The following is a 15463-nucleotide window of genomic DNA, read 5'->3' on the forward strand; positions in this document are numbered from 1 at the left end:
GCCAGGAGACTAAAGCCCTCTGTAGGCATTAGTTTGCTGGACACTGGCTCTTACCTAGGGAAACTGATGGCAAAAGCAGGCGCTTACTGTAAGAACACTGCGAGTTTTGGTAAGAGGAGAGGAAAGAAGACCATAGTTTTTTATCTTTTCCAGAAAGAAGACCCATTTTTTTCCCATTCACAGACTTTATTTTTAAAATACTGACCAAAAAAAAAATGTGAATATATTCTAGATCACAATATGCTATGATAATTCTCTACATAAATAAAAAGTCCTACAAGGATTAGCTGATATTCCAGGATTTTCATAATTGAAAATTCCCTTACAGTTTTTTGAAATCTTGTTATAGTTATATATGTATGTGTATATATATATATATATATATACACACATATGTGGTTATATATATATTGTGGTTTTATTTTATTTATGTAACATAAAATTTCTGATTTTAACCATTTTTTTTTTTTTTTTTTTTTTAAAGACAGAGAGAAGGAAGGAAGGATAGAAGGAAGGAAGGAAGGAAGAAAGGGAAACATTTTTAAACATTTTCTTGTATTCTGTTTCTCCGTTTTTGTTACATGGGCTGGGGCCGGGAATCGAACCGAGGTCCTTCGGCATAGCAGGCAAGCACTTTGCCCGCTGAGCCACCGCGGCCCGCCCGATTTTAACCATTTTTTAAATGGACAATTCAGTGGCATTAATTACATTCAAAGCGTAATAAAGACCCATTGTAAAATGTTAAAAACCTTCCTGTCACCTCCATGAGAGTTGTAGATCTGACTTTTGTATCGTATTAACTGGCAATACACAATGAACAGAATTTACTCATTTAATTTTTGAATTACTGGCCCTTTTAATGAATTTCTTATTTCTGTAAACAACAGGATCTACTAACATTTAAAAGCCTGCAGTATCAGGTGCACTCTACAGAGATGATGCCCCTTCCTTAAACTCCCAAGAGTTCAGGCCCCAAGTTAGGAAATCCCTGGTTAGAATATTGGGTATTACTCAATACCCAATTTGAGTAACATGAGCAGGTTTGGTGGAGTGTTTGGGAGAGGAATCAATTAGGTAACCTAGGTGCAAAAAATTGGCAACTAGGAGCCTACTAAGCACACTCCATGCACTTCATAATTTTGCTTAAGACCAGTCCTGCAGTCCTTTTTTCCAAAAGTCAACATAAATATTAATTACAAATTAATACTTTAGATAAAGGAATTATGGAACACAGTCACTTGGGAAATAAGAGAAGGGGGAGACAGTATCACAGAAGAAATTTAAGACCATTCTGACACCAAACTATGTGAACACACAAAAAGTAAAATCATCCAGAGAAAACAGCAAGACTGTTCTTTAATGAAGTTTCAGTATCTGGATTTGAGCTGGATTTAATGAGAACATTAGATAACAAAGAAAATGGCACACACCCACACTAGTGGGACAGATACACAGTCACAATTTAAGTCCCTATCCTATTATTTCTCATCAAAAGGAGACTCATTTAAACATCATACAACTACTCCAAATGTAGCTCAAATCCAAGGCTGAGAAAGTACCTCATAAATCCATGCTCTGTATATACCAGTAAAATTCAGATCCTTGAGACAGTAAAAGTGGGAAGGAAAAAAAAAGACATTCGAACCCACAGACTTTAAAAATGCTCAGCTCCTGTTATATAAATAAATGCAAGCCATTAATACTTAAGGAATCTACTTAGCTCCCAACTTTTCCAGTTTATCGTCTCCCACCACAGTCTATCACTAGTCTCAGCACACTACTCAGCTTTCCCAGAACAACTGTTCAATGTTCATACCCATGCTTTTGTTTATCACTGGATATGCTCAGGAGAGCAATAAACTTGGTGTTCCTGCTCTGCATATGTGCATGGACATATGCACGTGCACACACACTCACAACCTGCTCAAGTCCCACTCATCCTTCCTGCTCAACCCCAAGAGCAGAGCTAAAACCCCTTCGCTTACACTCAACACATCCAACATACTTTCACCATAGCACTTACCACAGGGGAATTGCTGGGGCTTCATAAGGACTGTATCTCACTCAACTTTCTACTCACGACAATAACCACTGTGCCTGGCACAAAACACTTAACAAAAGCATGTCACGGCAATAAACGAATGAGCCAATAATTAGGGCGAAAAGCTTCTGATATTGACTATGAAAGGATTACTTGTTCACAAAACCATCATAATGTCTTGGCATATGATTATTGGGGAGAATGCATTTTTTCTAAACCTGAACCTAACTGGTCAACTTCCCTCCCAGTAACTGACATTATAAATGTCAATTAATAAGATGAAAAAGGAAAAGTCTGTTTTTCCGTCAACAGGCTTAAATTAGACACCAACGTTCCAAACAGTAGGAATCCCTGCACTGTTCAAAAGGGCGTCTCTGAAAGACAAATACTGGGTGAGGAAAGCTCCAACCAGCCCTCACCCTTTGCCCTTCCACTCCCACTGACAGTTCAAGGCAGACTAGGTGGACTCACCTGGCTTGTTTCCTTCCCTCTCATGGCCCAGCTGCCCCTTGGTGTTCAAGCCACATGTGTAAACTTCCCCGTCTTCCAGCAGGAACACAGAGTGGTTTCCTCCGCAGGCCACTTCCTTGACACTTCTATCAGATATGAATCCACACACCTGTGGCTCAGCCACAATTCCTTGCAGGCTGGTACTGATACCCGGTTGGCCCAATGACCAATATCCCCAACATAACATTGTTCTTATCCTTCAGGCAGTCATGTAGTCTACGAGAGAGGTTTAATGAAAAGGTTAAAAAAAAAAAAAAAAGGGGGTTAAGAGAAAATTAAGCTAAGTAATAAATGTTTAAATGTAACCAGTTTTAAAAATAACCCCCACCTTAGTATCTTCATATACCTTGCATTTCAAAATAAAACAAATATGCATATATATTGTTAAAAGTAATTATACCATGATGCTATTTTGAGTTTTAAGAAGAGTAAAACATCTTTAAACAAGTTTTGTGCTCACAGCAGTCTTATGACTGAGCATAGACAGAAAGTGGTTTCAAGATCATTGGTAAGAAAAACCCTGAGTGCAGAAGACTTGCTGACACAATCACTGCAAACCAGTAAGGCAGTAACAGTTTTGAAATTAATCTCATGACCTCACCTTGTCCCATCTCAAAAGACTTTTCCTTAGAGCTTTCTGCTTATTTAATTTTAAAAAAAAATTGAATCAAATAACTCTTTTATTTACCCTATTATTAGTTTGGACAATGATATTTCACCACTTGAAATAAAAGCGAAGCATGGAAAAGAAAATGTGATCTTCTCTGTCGCAACCTCTCCCCCAGCCTTCAGATCTAAGATAAGCCTTTCTTCCTCTCTGAAAGCATCAAGGAACCATGACAGTTGCAGTCTGCCTGCACCCCTCTTGACATTTCCACTATACTGCCTTCATTGGTAACTTTTTTTGTATCTTTATAACTTAACCCCAAGACAGATTTTTTAAAATATTTTTATTGACAAATCTTCACACACATACAGTCCATACATGGGGCACACTCAATGGCTCACAATATCATCACATGCTGTGTATTCATCATCATAATCATTTTTAGAACATTTATATTACTCTAGAAAAAGAAATGAAAAAAATCATACATCCCATACATACCCCTAACCCCTTCCTCTCACTGACCACTAGTATTTCAATCTACTCAATTTATTTTACCCCTTATCCCCCCTATTATTTTTTTATCCATATTTTTTTTACTTATCTGTCCATACCCTGTACAAAAGGAGCAAAAAAGTTTTTACAATCATGCAGTCACACTGTAAAAGTTATATCCTTATACAATCATCTTCAAGAATCAAGGCTACTGGAATACAACTCAACAGTTTCAGGTACCTCCCTCCAGCCACTCCAATAAACCATAAACTAAAAAGGGATATCTATATAATACATAAGAATAACCTCTAGGATAACTTCTTGACTCTATTTGAAATCTCTCAGCCATTGAAACTTTATTTTGTCTCATTTTTCTCTTCCCCTTTTTGGTCAAGAAGTCTTTCTCAATTCCATGAGTTCCTCTCGGGAGTCCTGTCGCATGTTGCCAGGGAGATTTACACCCCTGGGAGTCATGTCCCACGTGATGGGGGTGGGCGGAGGGCAGTGAGTTCACCTGCCATGTTGGCTTAGAGAGAAAGGCCACATCTGAGCAACAAAAGAGATTCTCTGGGTGACTCTTAGGCATAATTTTAAGTAGGCTTAGCTTCTCCTGTGCAGGAATAAGTTTCACAGGGGAACCCCAAGAACGAGGGCTCAGCCTATTGATTTGGCTGTCCCCACCCAAGCCAGATTTTAATCTTCTTACATATAGAGACCACAGTATAACTTGCATCTCCTCTATTTAGCACGTACTCAATCAAACTTTTAGCGAATTGATTACTGCTGACTCTAGCCCAGAATTTCACCACTTTTATAAATCCAAGTTTCTTAAAAGTAATTAATGCCAGGCGGGCCATGGTGGCTCAGCAGGCAGAGTTCTCAGCTACCAAGCCAGAGACCCGGGTTCGTTTCCCGGTACCTGCCTATGCATAAATAAATAAATAAATAAATGTAATAAATGCCCCTGAATTTTACGCTTAAAAATGGCTAAAATGGGAAACTGTATATTATATATATGTTACCACAATTTTTTTTTTAAAAGCCAGGCTCTCCTTTCATAAAAAGAGAAGCAAAATCTCACCTTTCTCCACCACTTCACACCCGTTAGGATGGGTGTGTTAGTTTGCAAGCTGCTGGAATGTGATATACTAGAACTGGAATGGCTTTTAACAAGGAGAATTTAATGAGTTACGAGTTTACAATCAGGAAAGGCCAATGGGTCTGGAACACTGATGTCAGCTGAGAAGGCACATGGCTGGCATCTGCTGGTCCCCTGCTCCTGGCTCTGTTGCTTTTGGTCTCTGTTCCTATGGGGGTTCCCCACTTTGCTTCTCCAAGGCTGGCTTTCACCTCTTGGTTTCCCTTGGTTCTCTCCAGGTTCTGGCTTGCTTAACATCTCAGGGCAACGTCTGCTGGGTTCCAAACATCTCCAAACATCTGTGTCTCTGTTCTCCAAGTATCAGCATCTATGTCAGCTGTGCTCTGAAGTTTCTGTCAGCTCTGCTGTTTCTGTCTTTTCTCCAAAATGTTTCCTCCTTTAAAGGATTCTAGTAAACTAATCAAGACCCACCAGGAACGAGTGGAGTCACATCTCCATCTAATCAAATGTCATACCCACAATTGGATGTCACATCTCCATGGTGATAATCTAATCAAGTTTCTAATTTACAGTACTGAATCAAGATTAAAAGAAATGGCTACTCCCACAAGATTGAATCAGGATTAAAACATGGCTTTTCTGGGGTACATTAATATTTTCATACTGGCACAGATGGCTACTATCAACCTGGAATCCCACCATATGCTACGATGTGTATGTAAAAATAGTGTAGCCACTTTGGAAAACTGACAATTTCTCAAAAGGTTAAACAGAGGTACCAATGACCTGCAATTCCATTCATGAGGTATGTATCCAAAAGAACTGAAAAGATACATCCACAGGAAACTTGCGCATGAATGTTCATAGCAGTATTATTCATCAAAGTCAAAAGTTTGAAACAACCTAAATGTCCATCAACTGATGAACAGATAAATAAAATATCCTATACCCATACAATAGAATATTATTGTCAATATTATTGTCAATACAATCCATGTATTGACAACATGGATGAGCCTTGAAAACAGTATGCTAAATAGGAGAAGTCAGTTATAAAAGATCACACATTGTATAACAAGACATGTCCAGAATAGGCAAATCCATAGAGACAGAAAGTAGATTTGTGGATGTCTAGGGCTGGGGGTGGAAGAATGGGGAGTCAGAGTGACTGCTCCAGTTTCTTTGGGGGTGGGGGTGATGCAACCAAGAGATTAGGATTTAAGGGATGATTTTGATTATTGAATCATTATATAGATTTTCCTTTATGCTTTGTGGTATACTGGAGTTGACAGAGAGAAATACCTGAAATCTCTAAATTATAATCCAGCTGCTTTGATCTCTGATAATGATCATATAGCCTTTTTCTTATGCCCCTGAGGTTTCAAAAACTTTGTGACTAAGCCTTCATTTGTACCCAGTTATCCAGTTTTTCAACTTTAGTCTTTTAATCACTAAAGACAGCCCCTAATGTTATTAATGAAGGGTCTTGGGCCAGCCCAGAACCCCAATCCAAAGTTATCTGTAAGGACTTTTCAATAGTCCAAACCTTTTCTTAAGGCTAAGAAACAATATCCTTACAATAGCTGTGTCCTGCAAAGCAGGTAAAATCAAAAGGACCTTGAAATAAAGCCCACAGAGTTCCTCATAAAGACTAAAAATTGAGCTGAGGACAAGAATTTTGTGTAAGCCATGACAGGTAAGGCATCAGGTAAGGCATCCTTCCCCCTAGGAATTTCTAGAAATTTGAGAGAGGACCCTAAAAACCCCTGATCGACAAGGAGTTAGACCTGCATCACCTTATGTGTATATTAAAGGAAACTGTTCACCTGGAAGATTGGCCTTAAGGACATTTGGGTTACATTTGATTTTCCAAATATATATTTAATATAATATTGAATATCCCTTGCAAATCATACTTCTTAAGGCTGCAATACTCCCCATGTTGAGAAGCACTGTTATAGATGCTACAGCTCAAAACCTTAGGATTTCAAGGCAAGATGGCAAATGTCCAAGGACGTCTTACCTAACCATTTGCAGTACTTTATGTGCCAATAAAAAGAAGGAGTTGTCAATGGAAATGGAAAAGTCTTGTTTGAATTACAGCACTAGGCAGAACACACAGAACAGAATTTATCAACCAATCCACACAAGAGAACTGTCATTAATTTTCATTATCCTAAAAATGCAAAGGAGATAGCTAACAGTCTATGCTATGCAACTCAGCTTTTAAATTCCCAAAGTGAAACCATGTCCAAATAGCTAAAAATCAAAGATTACAACACAGATGAAGTTACTCTTTCAACCATTCTTGACAACAATTACAGTACCTTTGTCCTTAACTCCATGACATTAATTTCTAATAACTTATGTATTCTACAGTACCCTTATGGTAACTCTATCCAACTTACTCTTTGAACTTTTTAGACTTCAGGAAAGACATGAAAAGGCCCAAAATAAAATATAAAACTGAATCTTAAATTGCTGGTTTTACTAGGAATTTCTGCCTCTTATCAAGATTTGTATTCCTTATCTAGACACTAGACTAAAAATATATTAAGCTTTAAAGGTTATTCTTAAAGCGTTAACTGCAGAGATTGGGTAGGAGAAGGGTTAAAGAGATAAAATGCAAAATTGTGGGAGGCGGAGTATAGGATAATATATTTAAAAAGACCTGCAAGATCACATAATCTATTCATAATTTCATTTGTCCAGTTTGCTTCACTATTATTACCCATGCTAATTTCCTTCTTTAATTTTAAAGTTGTTTGAGTTTATCTTATCTCCCCTACCAATAGTTATATAAGCAACATCAAAATGCTTAACTATACACTAGTGACTGTGTTAAGCATTTTATATCATTATCCCATCTCATCTTCATCTACCCTGTGCCACAAGTACTATTTTTAGCTTCATCTTCAGATAAAGAAACAGAGAGATTTAGAAGTATACCCAAGGTCACATAGCTGGGAGGAGGAGAACCAGGCTATGAATCCAGATCTGTGTACCATCCACACTCTCATTCTTAGGCTACACTAACAACCAAGTTGATTTATATATCACCGCAGGACCAGGAACTCCCCCCAAAATATCAGCTGAATGACTAAGTTGTTGTCAGTATACAAGATGTCCTGAAACGTTGAAAATAAAGTTGCCCTTTGAAAGTGAAACTAGTGTCACAGTTAAGAAATAAACGATGAGGTTAGGCAGCTAGAGAATTAATCTCTTCCCTTAACCAGCCAAATACAGACAAAGCCTTGATCCTGTCCACAAAAAGATCTGTATACAATGATCACAGCAGCTTTATTCATATAACCAAAAGATGATAGCAATCCAAAATGCCCATCAATAAGAGAACAGATAAACAGATAGTGGCATATTTATACAATGGAATACTAATCACCAATAAAAAGGGGGGAAGAGAAAAAGAAGTCATGAATGGAATGCACCTACTGCAAAAGAGAGTTGCAGACTAATGTAGCATAACCTTTCTGAAGAATGAAGGTTAGTTTAAAGTAAAAAGTCCTCACGTGGCGGGCCGCGGTGGCTCAGCGGGCAAAGTGCTTGCCTGCCATGCCGGAGGACCTCGGTTCGATTCCCGGCCCCAGCCCATGTAAAAAACAAACAAACAAACAAAATACAATAAAACAAGAAAATGTTTAAAGATGTTTCCCTTTCTTCCTCCCTTCCTTCCTTCCATCCTTCCTTCCTTCTCTCTGTCTTTCCTTCCCTTCCTCCCTCTCTCTTAAAAAAAAAAAAAAAAAAAAAAAAAGTCCTCACGTGTGTTATCCCCTGCTTTTGTTTACCTAATACCTCTTCTTTCCCGCACCTTTATCTGGTAAGAAATTCCACCCCTTTGAACAGGGGTGGGTACATGGCTAATCAGAGGCTGTACTTCTACACTGTGGTGATCAGTACAGGGGTAGATTCACGATCCCAAATGGGCCAGTCTATCCCCACGATGTTCCCAGGAGGTTGTGGGAAAATTGCTTTTAATCTTTGGAGGACAGCTGCTGGAAGCCACCTTCCCTGTTACACAGGGGACACCTGGAGGGATTATGAGCACCATCCATGGAGATTCACAGGCCAGAGAAAGAGAGGTTGCGGCCAGCACCACCACCTTCACTTTTCCTAAGTATATAATCTAAGAGTCCCTCTTTTTGTTCAACTGCTTAAGTTTGTTTGAGTTTGGATTTCTGGCTTTTATAATCAAAAATCCATTCAAAGGGAGTCAAACATTCCTGACTATTAGTGTCATAATATTTTCAATAATAATAGCAGCTAAGACTTCATTTGTGCTTGTTCTGTGTTTGGCACTTTTTTATATGCTTCACAAATATTAATGTATTTGCTCTTCTATGTGGTAGGTTTATCATCTCTAATTTACAGATGAAGAAAGTGAGAATGGGGAAAAAAAAAAAAAACACTAAAAGAAAATGAGGTGCAGAATGTTGAAGTGACTTGACCGAATCAAACAACCAGTTGGTAGAAGAGCTAGGATTTAAATCCAGAGTTTAGCCTATTATTCTAAACAATAAGGGGCCTAGAAAATGGAGAACCAGAGATTGGAACTTCCCATTCTGCCTCCAGCATTGTCCACAAAGAAAGGGTACCCTGATTAGTCAACCTGAATAGTCAATCTGCTTAGTAATTATCTCCCAGTGGTGGAGATGGATGGGTTCATCAGCCGCCACAACACTAGTTATAAACTTCACCCAGCCACTTGCCTTGCTTAGATTCCATGCTTAATAAACAACTTTAAATAACTTGATTCCCATGGTAAATCCTACTACAGGCAAAGAACACCCTGACCAGCTGACCAGCACATCCTAGCCTTCTTGGCATTTCTACTTGGCATTATTAGCTTGGTATCTTGGGTCAGTCAGCTTCTGGTAAACTTCTTTCATATGAGTCAATTCTGGAGAGCCAGCTAAACTCTGGATGCTTTGACCAAACTTAGTCCTTGGAACCCACCAGTCTGTATAATCCTGGGGAAGCAGCCTGAGAAATGGCCTCATCCCTGATCTATCATGACAAAACATTTATGAATGCCATTTATGAAATAGAAAGAACGGTTGTTCAAAAAAACTTCAAAAATCCTTCCCACCTGAGTAACAGCATCTCCAGTCAAAAACTGCTTACTAGGAGAAGTAATTAAACAGCAACCACAGATAAGATGTATCTCTATGAATGGATTATCAACCTGAAATGGAGATATGGTCTAGGCCATCAGGATGCTTTACCAAAACACCAGGAGGAGGAAAAAGAATCACCTAGCGTCTGGGAAAGAAGTTCAGTGCATTGAACAGGAGCCAGTCATCAACACAGCTTTCACTTAAAAGCATGCTCTGCTGTGTTCCAGTAGCCATGTTTCTTGAAGATGATTGTATAATGATATAGCTTTTGCAATGTGAAAGTAGACTGAAATGCTAGTGATAAATGAAGGGGGGGGGGCAAGGGGTATGGTATGTGTGAATTTTTTTGTTTTCTTTTTATTTCTTTTTCTGAATTGATGCAAATGTTCTAAGAAATGATCATGATGAATACACAACTATATGATGATATTGTGAGTTATTGAATATATAACAAGAATGGAATGGTCATATGGTAAGATATGTGGTTATGCTTCATAAATTAAATAAATAAGTAAATAAATAAAGATCCAAGGTAATCTTAGCAGGTCTTAATGGTCAAAAGGGCTAGAGTTCAAGCCCTGAATTTACTACATACAAGCTACAAAACCTTGGGGAAGAAATTTAATCACTCTAAGCCTATGTCCTGGTGTCTAAAATGAGGAGAAGAATAGGGTTGCTCTAAGGATTAAGGAAAGAATGTAAGCAAAAAGTTCTTAACAGTGCTCTATAAGGACAGCGGCCACAATCACTGTTACTCTCCTCCTCATGCTACTCTGTGAGCCCCAACAGGCAGGATGGCTCCCACAAGAGCCTGGGGATGTGACCCCTTTCTTCAACCCTGTGATTAGCATTGGCTAAGTGATGCCAAATCAGTTCTACAGCAAAGCAGCACTATTGCCCTCTGTCATGACTTCCATGAAGGGAACTCGAGGTTGCAAGAGGGGTGTTTTTGCCTTTTCTTTTAAATTCTGGGGAGTGCAGTGGGATGACAAATATCTTCTTTACCAGTCTAGTTAGTTGAATATCTGAAAGACAAGCTACAATTCCTACACTCTGTCATAGGGAATTTTGGGCCCATACACACTGCAGCCTAACAACTGTTTTATTTCTGTTTTCAATTACTAATGCTGCCAGAATGCAATATACCAGAAATGGAGTGGCTTTTATAAAGGGAATTTATTATGTTACAGGTTTACAGTTCTAAGGCCACCAATATGTCCAAACTAAGGCATCCAGAGAAAGATACCATGGCTTAAGGAAGGGTGATCTGGGAAGGCTTGTGGCTAGTGTGTGCTGGTCCTTGTTCCCAGTTCACTGCTTGTGATGCCAGTGGTTTCCCTTCTAAGCATCTGTGGCCTTTACTTAGTTCCTCCAGGACACAACTCTGGGTTCTGGCTTGCTTAGCATCTCATGGGAAGGCACATGACAATGTCTGCTGGGCTCTGCCCGTGTCTAGGCATCTGCTCTCTATGTTGACACTCAAAGCATCTTCAAACATCCACGTCTCTGTCAGCTCTGAAGCAACTGTTTTCCAAGCATCTGCATCTGAGGATTCTCCAAAATTTTTCCCCTTTTAACGGACTCTAGGAAATTAATCAAGAGCCACCTTGAATGGGTAGAGTCACATCTGCATCTAATCAAAAGGTCACAGCCACAACTGGGCACACCACATCTCCACGGAGATAATCTAATCAAAAGTTTCCAACCTACAGTATTGAATCAGGATTAAAAGTAATGGCTGCTCCCACAAGATCAGATCAGGATTAAAATATGGCTTTTCTGGGGTACATAATGGTTTCAAACCAGCTCAATTTTCTTGTTTGAAAGTCATTGAAACCTAAAAGACACTCGCAGGACTTTCTCTAATCTCAATTAAAATAAGGACAAGCTTCCTTTCAAATGAGCTTAGAAGCTGTTACCTGAATGGTTTGTGTGGGTTTTTGACAGCAGGAAGAGGCAATGTCCCAGGCTTGCTTCAGTGCTCTGCAGGTAACCCTGACCTCTCCATACCCACGTTTTAAATATACATGGGCCCAAAACTCAAAAGCAGATTTAACTCCAGTAACAAAGACTCATTCTAATGACATGCTGTTTTGTAAAAAAAAAAAAAAATGTTTACTATGATGGGCAAAAAGGGCACCACAGGCAAAAAGAAGCATTCAACAACATGAATCCACTCCTTGCTGTGTCCCCTCTCTCTGATACTTCAGCTGGACTTTGGTCCTCTGGTCCTTTCACCCAACACATTTCTCCCCCACTGACCCCTTACAGGTAGTGTGTAATGTTGGGCTTTGCAAAACCAGTAAAATGATCCTTCCATTGTTTACTGAAGCCTTGGGCTGCTTTCAAAAGACAATGGACCAGAATGGCAAAATTTAAAAGCCTGATAATATTCATGTTAGAGATATTAGCCTGATAATACCATGTTAGCAGGTGGGAGTGTAAATTGGTATAATCACTTTGGAAAATATGTTAATGTTATCTAGTGAAGACAAAGATGTGAATAACCCACAGCATAGTAATTTCGCTCATAAGTATATGACCAGCACTGTCCAACAGAACTTTCTGTGATAAGGGAAACACTCTATAACCACACCTACCTGTACAGGCCACATGGGCAACTGAGTACCTGAAAGGTGCCTAATGCAACTAAGGAAGTAAAAATTTAGTTTTATTTCATTTTAACTAATTTTCATTTTAATATAAGTAGCCACAAATGTACAATGCAGTGACAAACTCATCAACATTTTCTCATTGTTGGAAATAAAACAAAAATGGCCCATCCACCAATAGCAAATAGATAAATAAACTGCAGGACATGTATACTGTATGGCAGTGAAAAATAAATGAACTCCAGCTACAAGCATCAATATAGCTAAATCTTAAAAATTGTGTTGGGGGGAAAACTAACAAAAGAATTCAGAGTATGATACATTTTGACAAATTTCAAACACAGGGTAGTACACAGTGGCTCAGTGGCAGAATTCTTATCTGCCATGCCAGAGATCTGGGTTCGATTCCTGAAGCCTTCCCTTGCCAAAAAGAAAAAAAAAAATTTTTTTCAAATACAAGTATAACTAAATATACTATTTAGAGACTTAAAAAAATCAGAGCTGGTAAAGCTATGAAAAAAATGTAGGAAAACAATAAATACAAAATACAAGGTAATGAGTGTGGGGGCAGTAGAGCTGGAGGATATAATCTGGAAGGAACACAAAGGGAGCTTCAATAACATTGCTACTCAACTTCTGTCCTTTTATTGTTATGTTTCTTAACATGTATATTAGATACATTATTTTCTGTTTACAAATATTTCACAATAAAAAAACGAAAAGTACTCGGAAGGCATACAGGTGCCACTGCTTCTTGCATCAATCTACCCATACCCCGCAGACTGGGAGCTTCTCTATGGAGGGAACCAGGTTTTACCCATCTTATTATCTCCAGTATTAGCTACTGCAGACACACAGTAGATACCTGATATGTACCTGGCGAACTGAACCCAAGTCTGAGAAAACCAGAAATCCTACAATCTAAATTTATTAATTTTTGTTCCCTAGGTAATGTTAAATAAAGATTCTCTATGCAGTAACAAAATATAATAAAGTATTTTCTTCAATTCTAAAATGCACTCCCCATTCCACCACATATTAGCAGATCTGAAATTAAAATGCCTTTCACATTTAAAGCTGTCATTAAGCAAGGGGTATGTCATACTATCACCAAAATGCTACAGCTGCGAATGTAAGCGCTGAAGAAAGGACTGAACCACTTTTGTTCATTGACATAATAGGATCTCAATAAATAGCTATTTTTAGCAATAGTTACTATTACTACACACTATGAGTGCCTAGGACTGTGCTAAAAACTTAACACAGATTATTTAATTTATCCTTTAAGATAACCCCGAAACTTAACAAAGTCACTTGTCCAAGAACATGTAATTAAGCAGCTGACATGGGAACTAGCAGCAGCAGGATTCAAATCCAGTCTGCTAATTCCAAAATCCACGCTCTTAACCATGATGCTATACCATCTCTCTAACAAAATGAAGTCAAGTCACATTCCTCCAATTTTGAAAATAAAAGTTTAAAGATGTTACACACAATAGATGAGCTCACACTAGCTAAGTCACTGGGGATGTTTACAGGCAAGTGGAACCCATGTCAGAGAATAGATGGGTGAGCCGTGTAATCTCAACTGAACTAACAGACTTTTCCTCCACTTGCACCCTGACTTATAAAATCAATTCACACAGAAACACACACCCTCTAAACAGCAAGTAGTATTTCCAAATACAGTAAATGTCTAAAGGGGACAAAGTTATAGCATCAAAGGAATCAATTTATTAAAGAAGTTCTAAAAATCCACCTGATTTTTAAAGAAATCTTAAAAATCCTTTTGACTTTTAATCCACCCAGATCAAGATGGCAGAGATGCTTCAGAGCTCCACCACCCCACAAAGGCTTAAAAAAAATAAGAACTAGCAGAAATATCTTTTTCAAAGCTCCAGAAAGCAGTTACAATAACAGGATGAATGCTGAATTAAGAAAAAGGCTACTTAAAAGCAGTCGGGTCTCATGGCACCCTGTCTAGCCCTGTCCCCAACCCTCACTGGCTCAAAGCAGAGCCTGCCCAGGATCCCAGTACAGAATAATCCTCATGCACATGCTGGGAACTTGTAAGTCTGGTCCAATCAGTATGGTGGTGGCCTGAGGGACTTGTCATCTCAGAATTTGCCATGCGTGTAGAAACTCACAAAGCTCTCCTACAGAACGATGTGGGAGAGCATTCAAGTTGTGCTGCCTGTGGAAAGAGACTGCTACCTGTAGGATATACAGTGCAGTGCCTGGGACCAAGTGGTTTCCTAGGTAATAGGGGACAATTGGAATCATGTTCAACAGGGGAATTCCCAGGACCACACATGCAAGCCTAAGATAAGAACCTTGTGCAGAAAGGATCAGGAGGCCATGATGCTTTGACCTGGAGCTGCTCTCCAAACTCATTGTATTGATAAGACCCGAAAGACAGCACTTGCACAAGTCAATCTGCAAAGGCCGGCAAAAGGGTCCTCTTTTTGTCCTTCCTTCTTTTCTTTGTTAGCTCCTAGCATTTAAGGAAAACTCTGTCATAACACTAGCTGGATAAAAGCTTAAGGAACAGAAACCTCAGAATCTAAATTTCACTGATAACATTTTAATATACCAACATGTCCAGGTTTCTTGGTCTCTTTTCATTGTTTTACTTTTGAAGTTTAATTAGTATAGCTACTCCTTTTCTTTTCAGATTATTGTTTGTGTGAAATATCTTTTTCAAACCTTCCACTTTCAATCTGTTTTCGTCCTTGGGCCTAAAGTGAGTCTTCTAGATCTAGTATATACAGTAATTCCAGTATATAGATGGGTCCTGTTTTTTTAATCCATTCTGCCAATCAATGTCTTTTTCTTTTTAAGTGTCAGAAATTTAAGCAAAGATGTGGATTGGAATTGACTCACGGTGGTAAATACAAGGCACAGCAACAATCGTGGATTGGTCTGCCTGGAGGAATGTCATGTACAAGCTAAGTCACTATGGATGAT

The 15463-nt window shown here is 38.7% G+C and overlaps 1 protein-coding gene across 4 annotated transcripts in view; it reads right to left on the reverse strand.

The window, feature by feature from the left end:
* The window catches only part of HERC3 (HECT and RLD domain containing E3 ubiquitin protein ligase 3), a 141702-nt gene that overhangs the window by 117542 nt on the left and 8697 nt on the right, over positions 1-15463 (reverse strand). For 3 of the 4 annotated variants that reach the window (XM_077142874.1, XM_077142876.1, XM_077142877.1), the window contains exon 3: positions 2513-2767. The exons of the other annotated variant lie outside the window; for it this stretch is intronic. In XM_077142874.1, coding sequence (XP_076998989.1) covers positions 2513-2738 — 226 coding nt within the window. In that variant the 5' untranslated portion in view covers positions 2739-2767. The remainder of the gene's footprint in view (positions 1-2512; positions 2768-15463) is intronic. 4 annotated transcript variants of the gene reach the window in all.

The sequence above is a fragment of the Tamandua tetradactyla genome, chromosome 24 (genome assembly GCF_023851605.1).
Source record: "Tamandua tetradactyla isolate mTamTet1 chromosome 24, mTamTet1.pri, whole genome shotgun sequence".
NCBI lineage: Eukaryota > Metazoa > Chordata > Mammalia > Pilosa > Myrmecophagidae > Tamandua > Tamandua tetradactyla.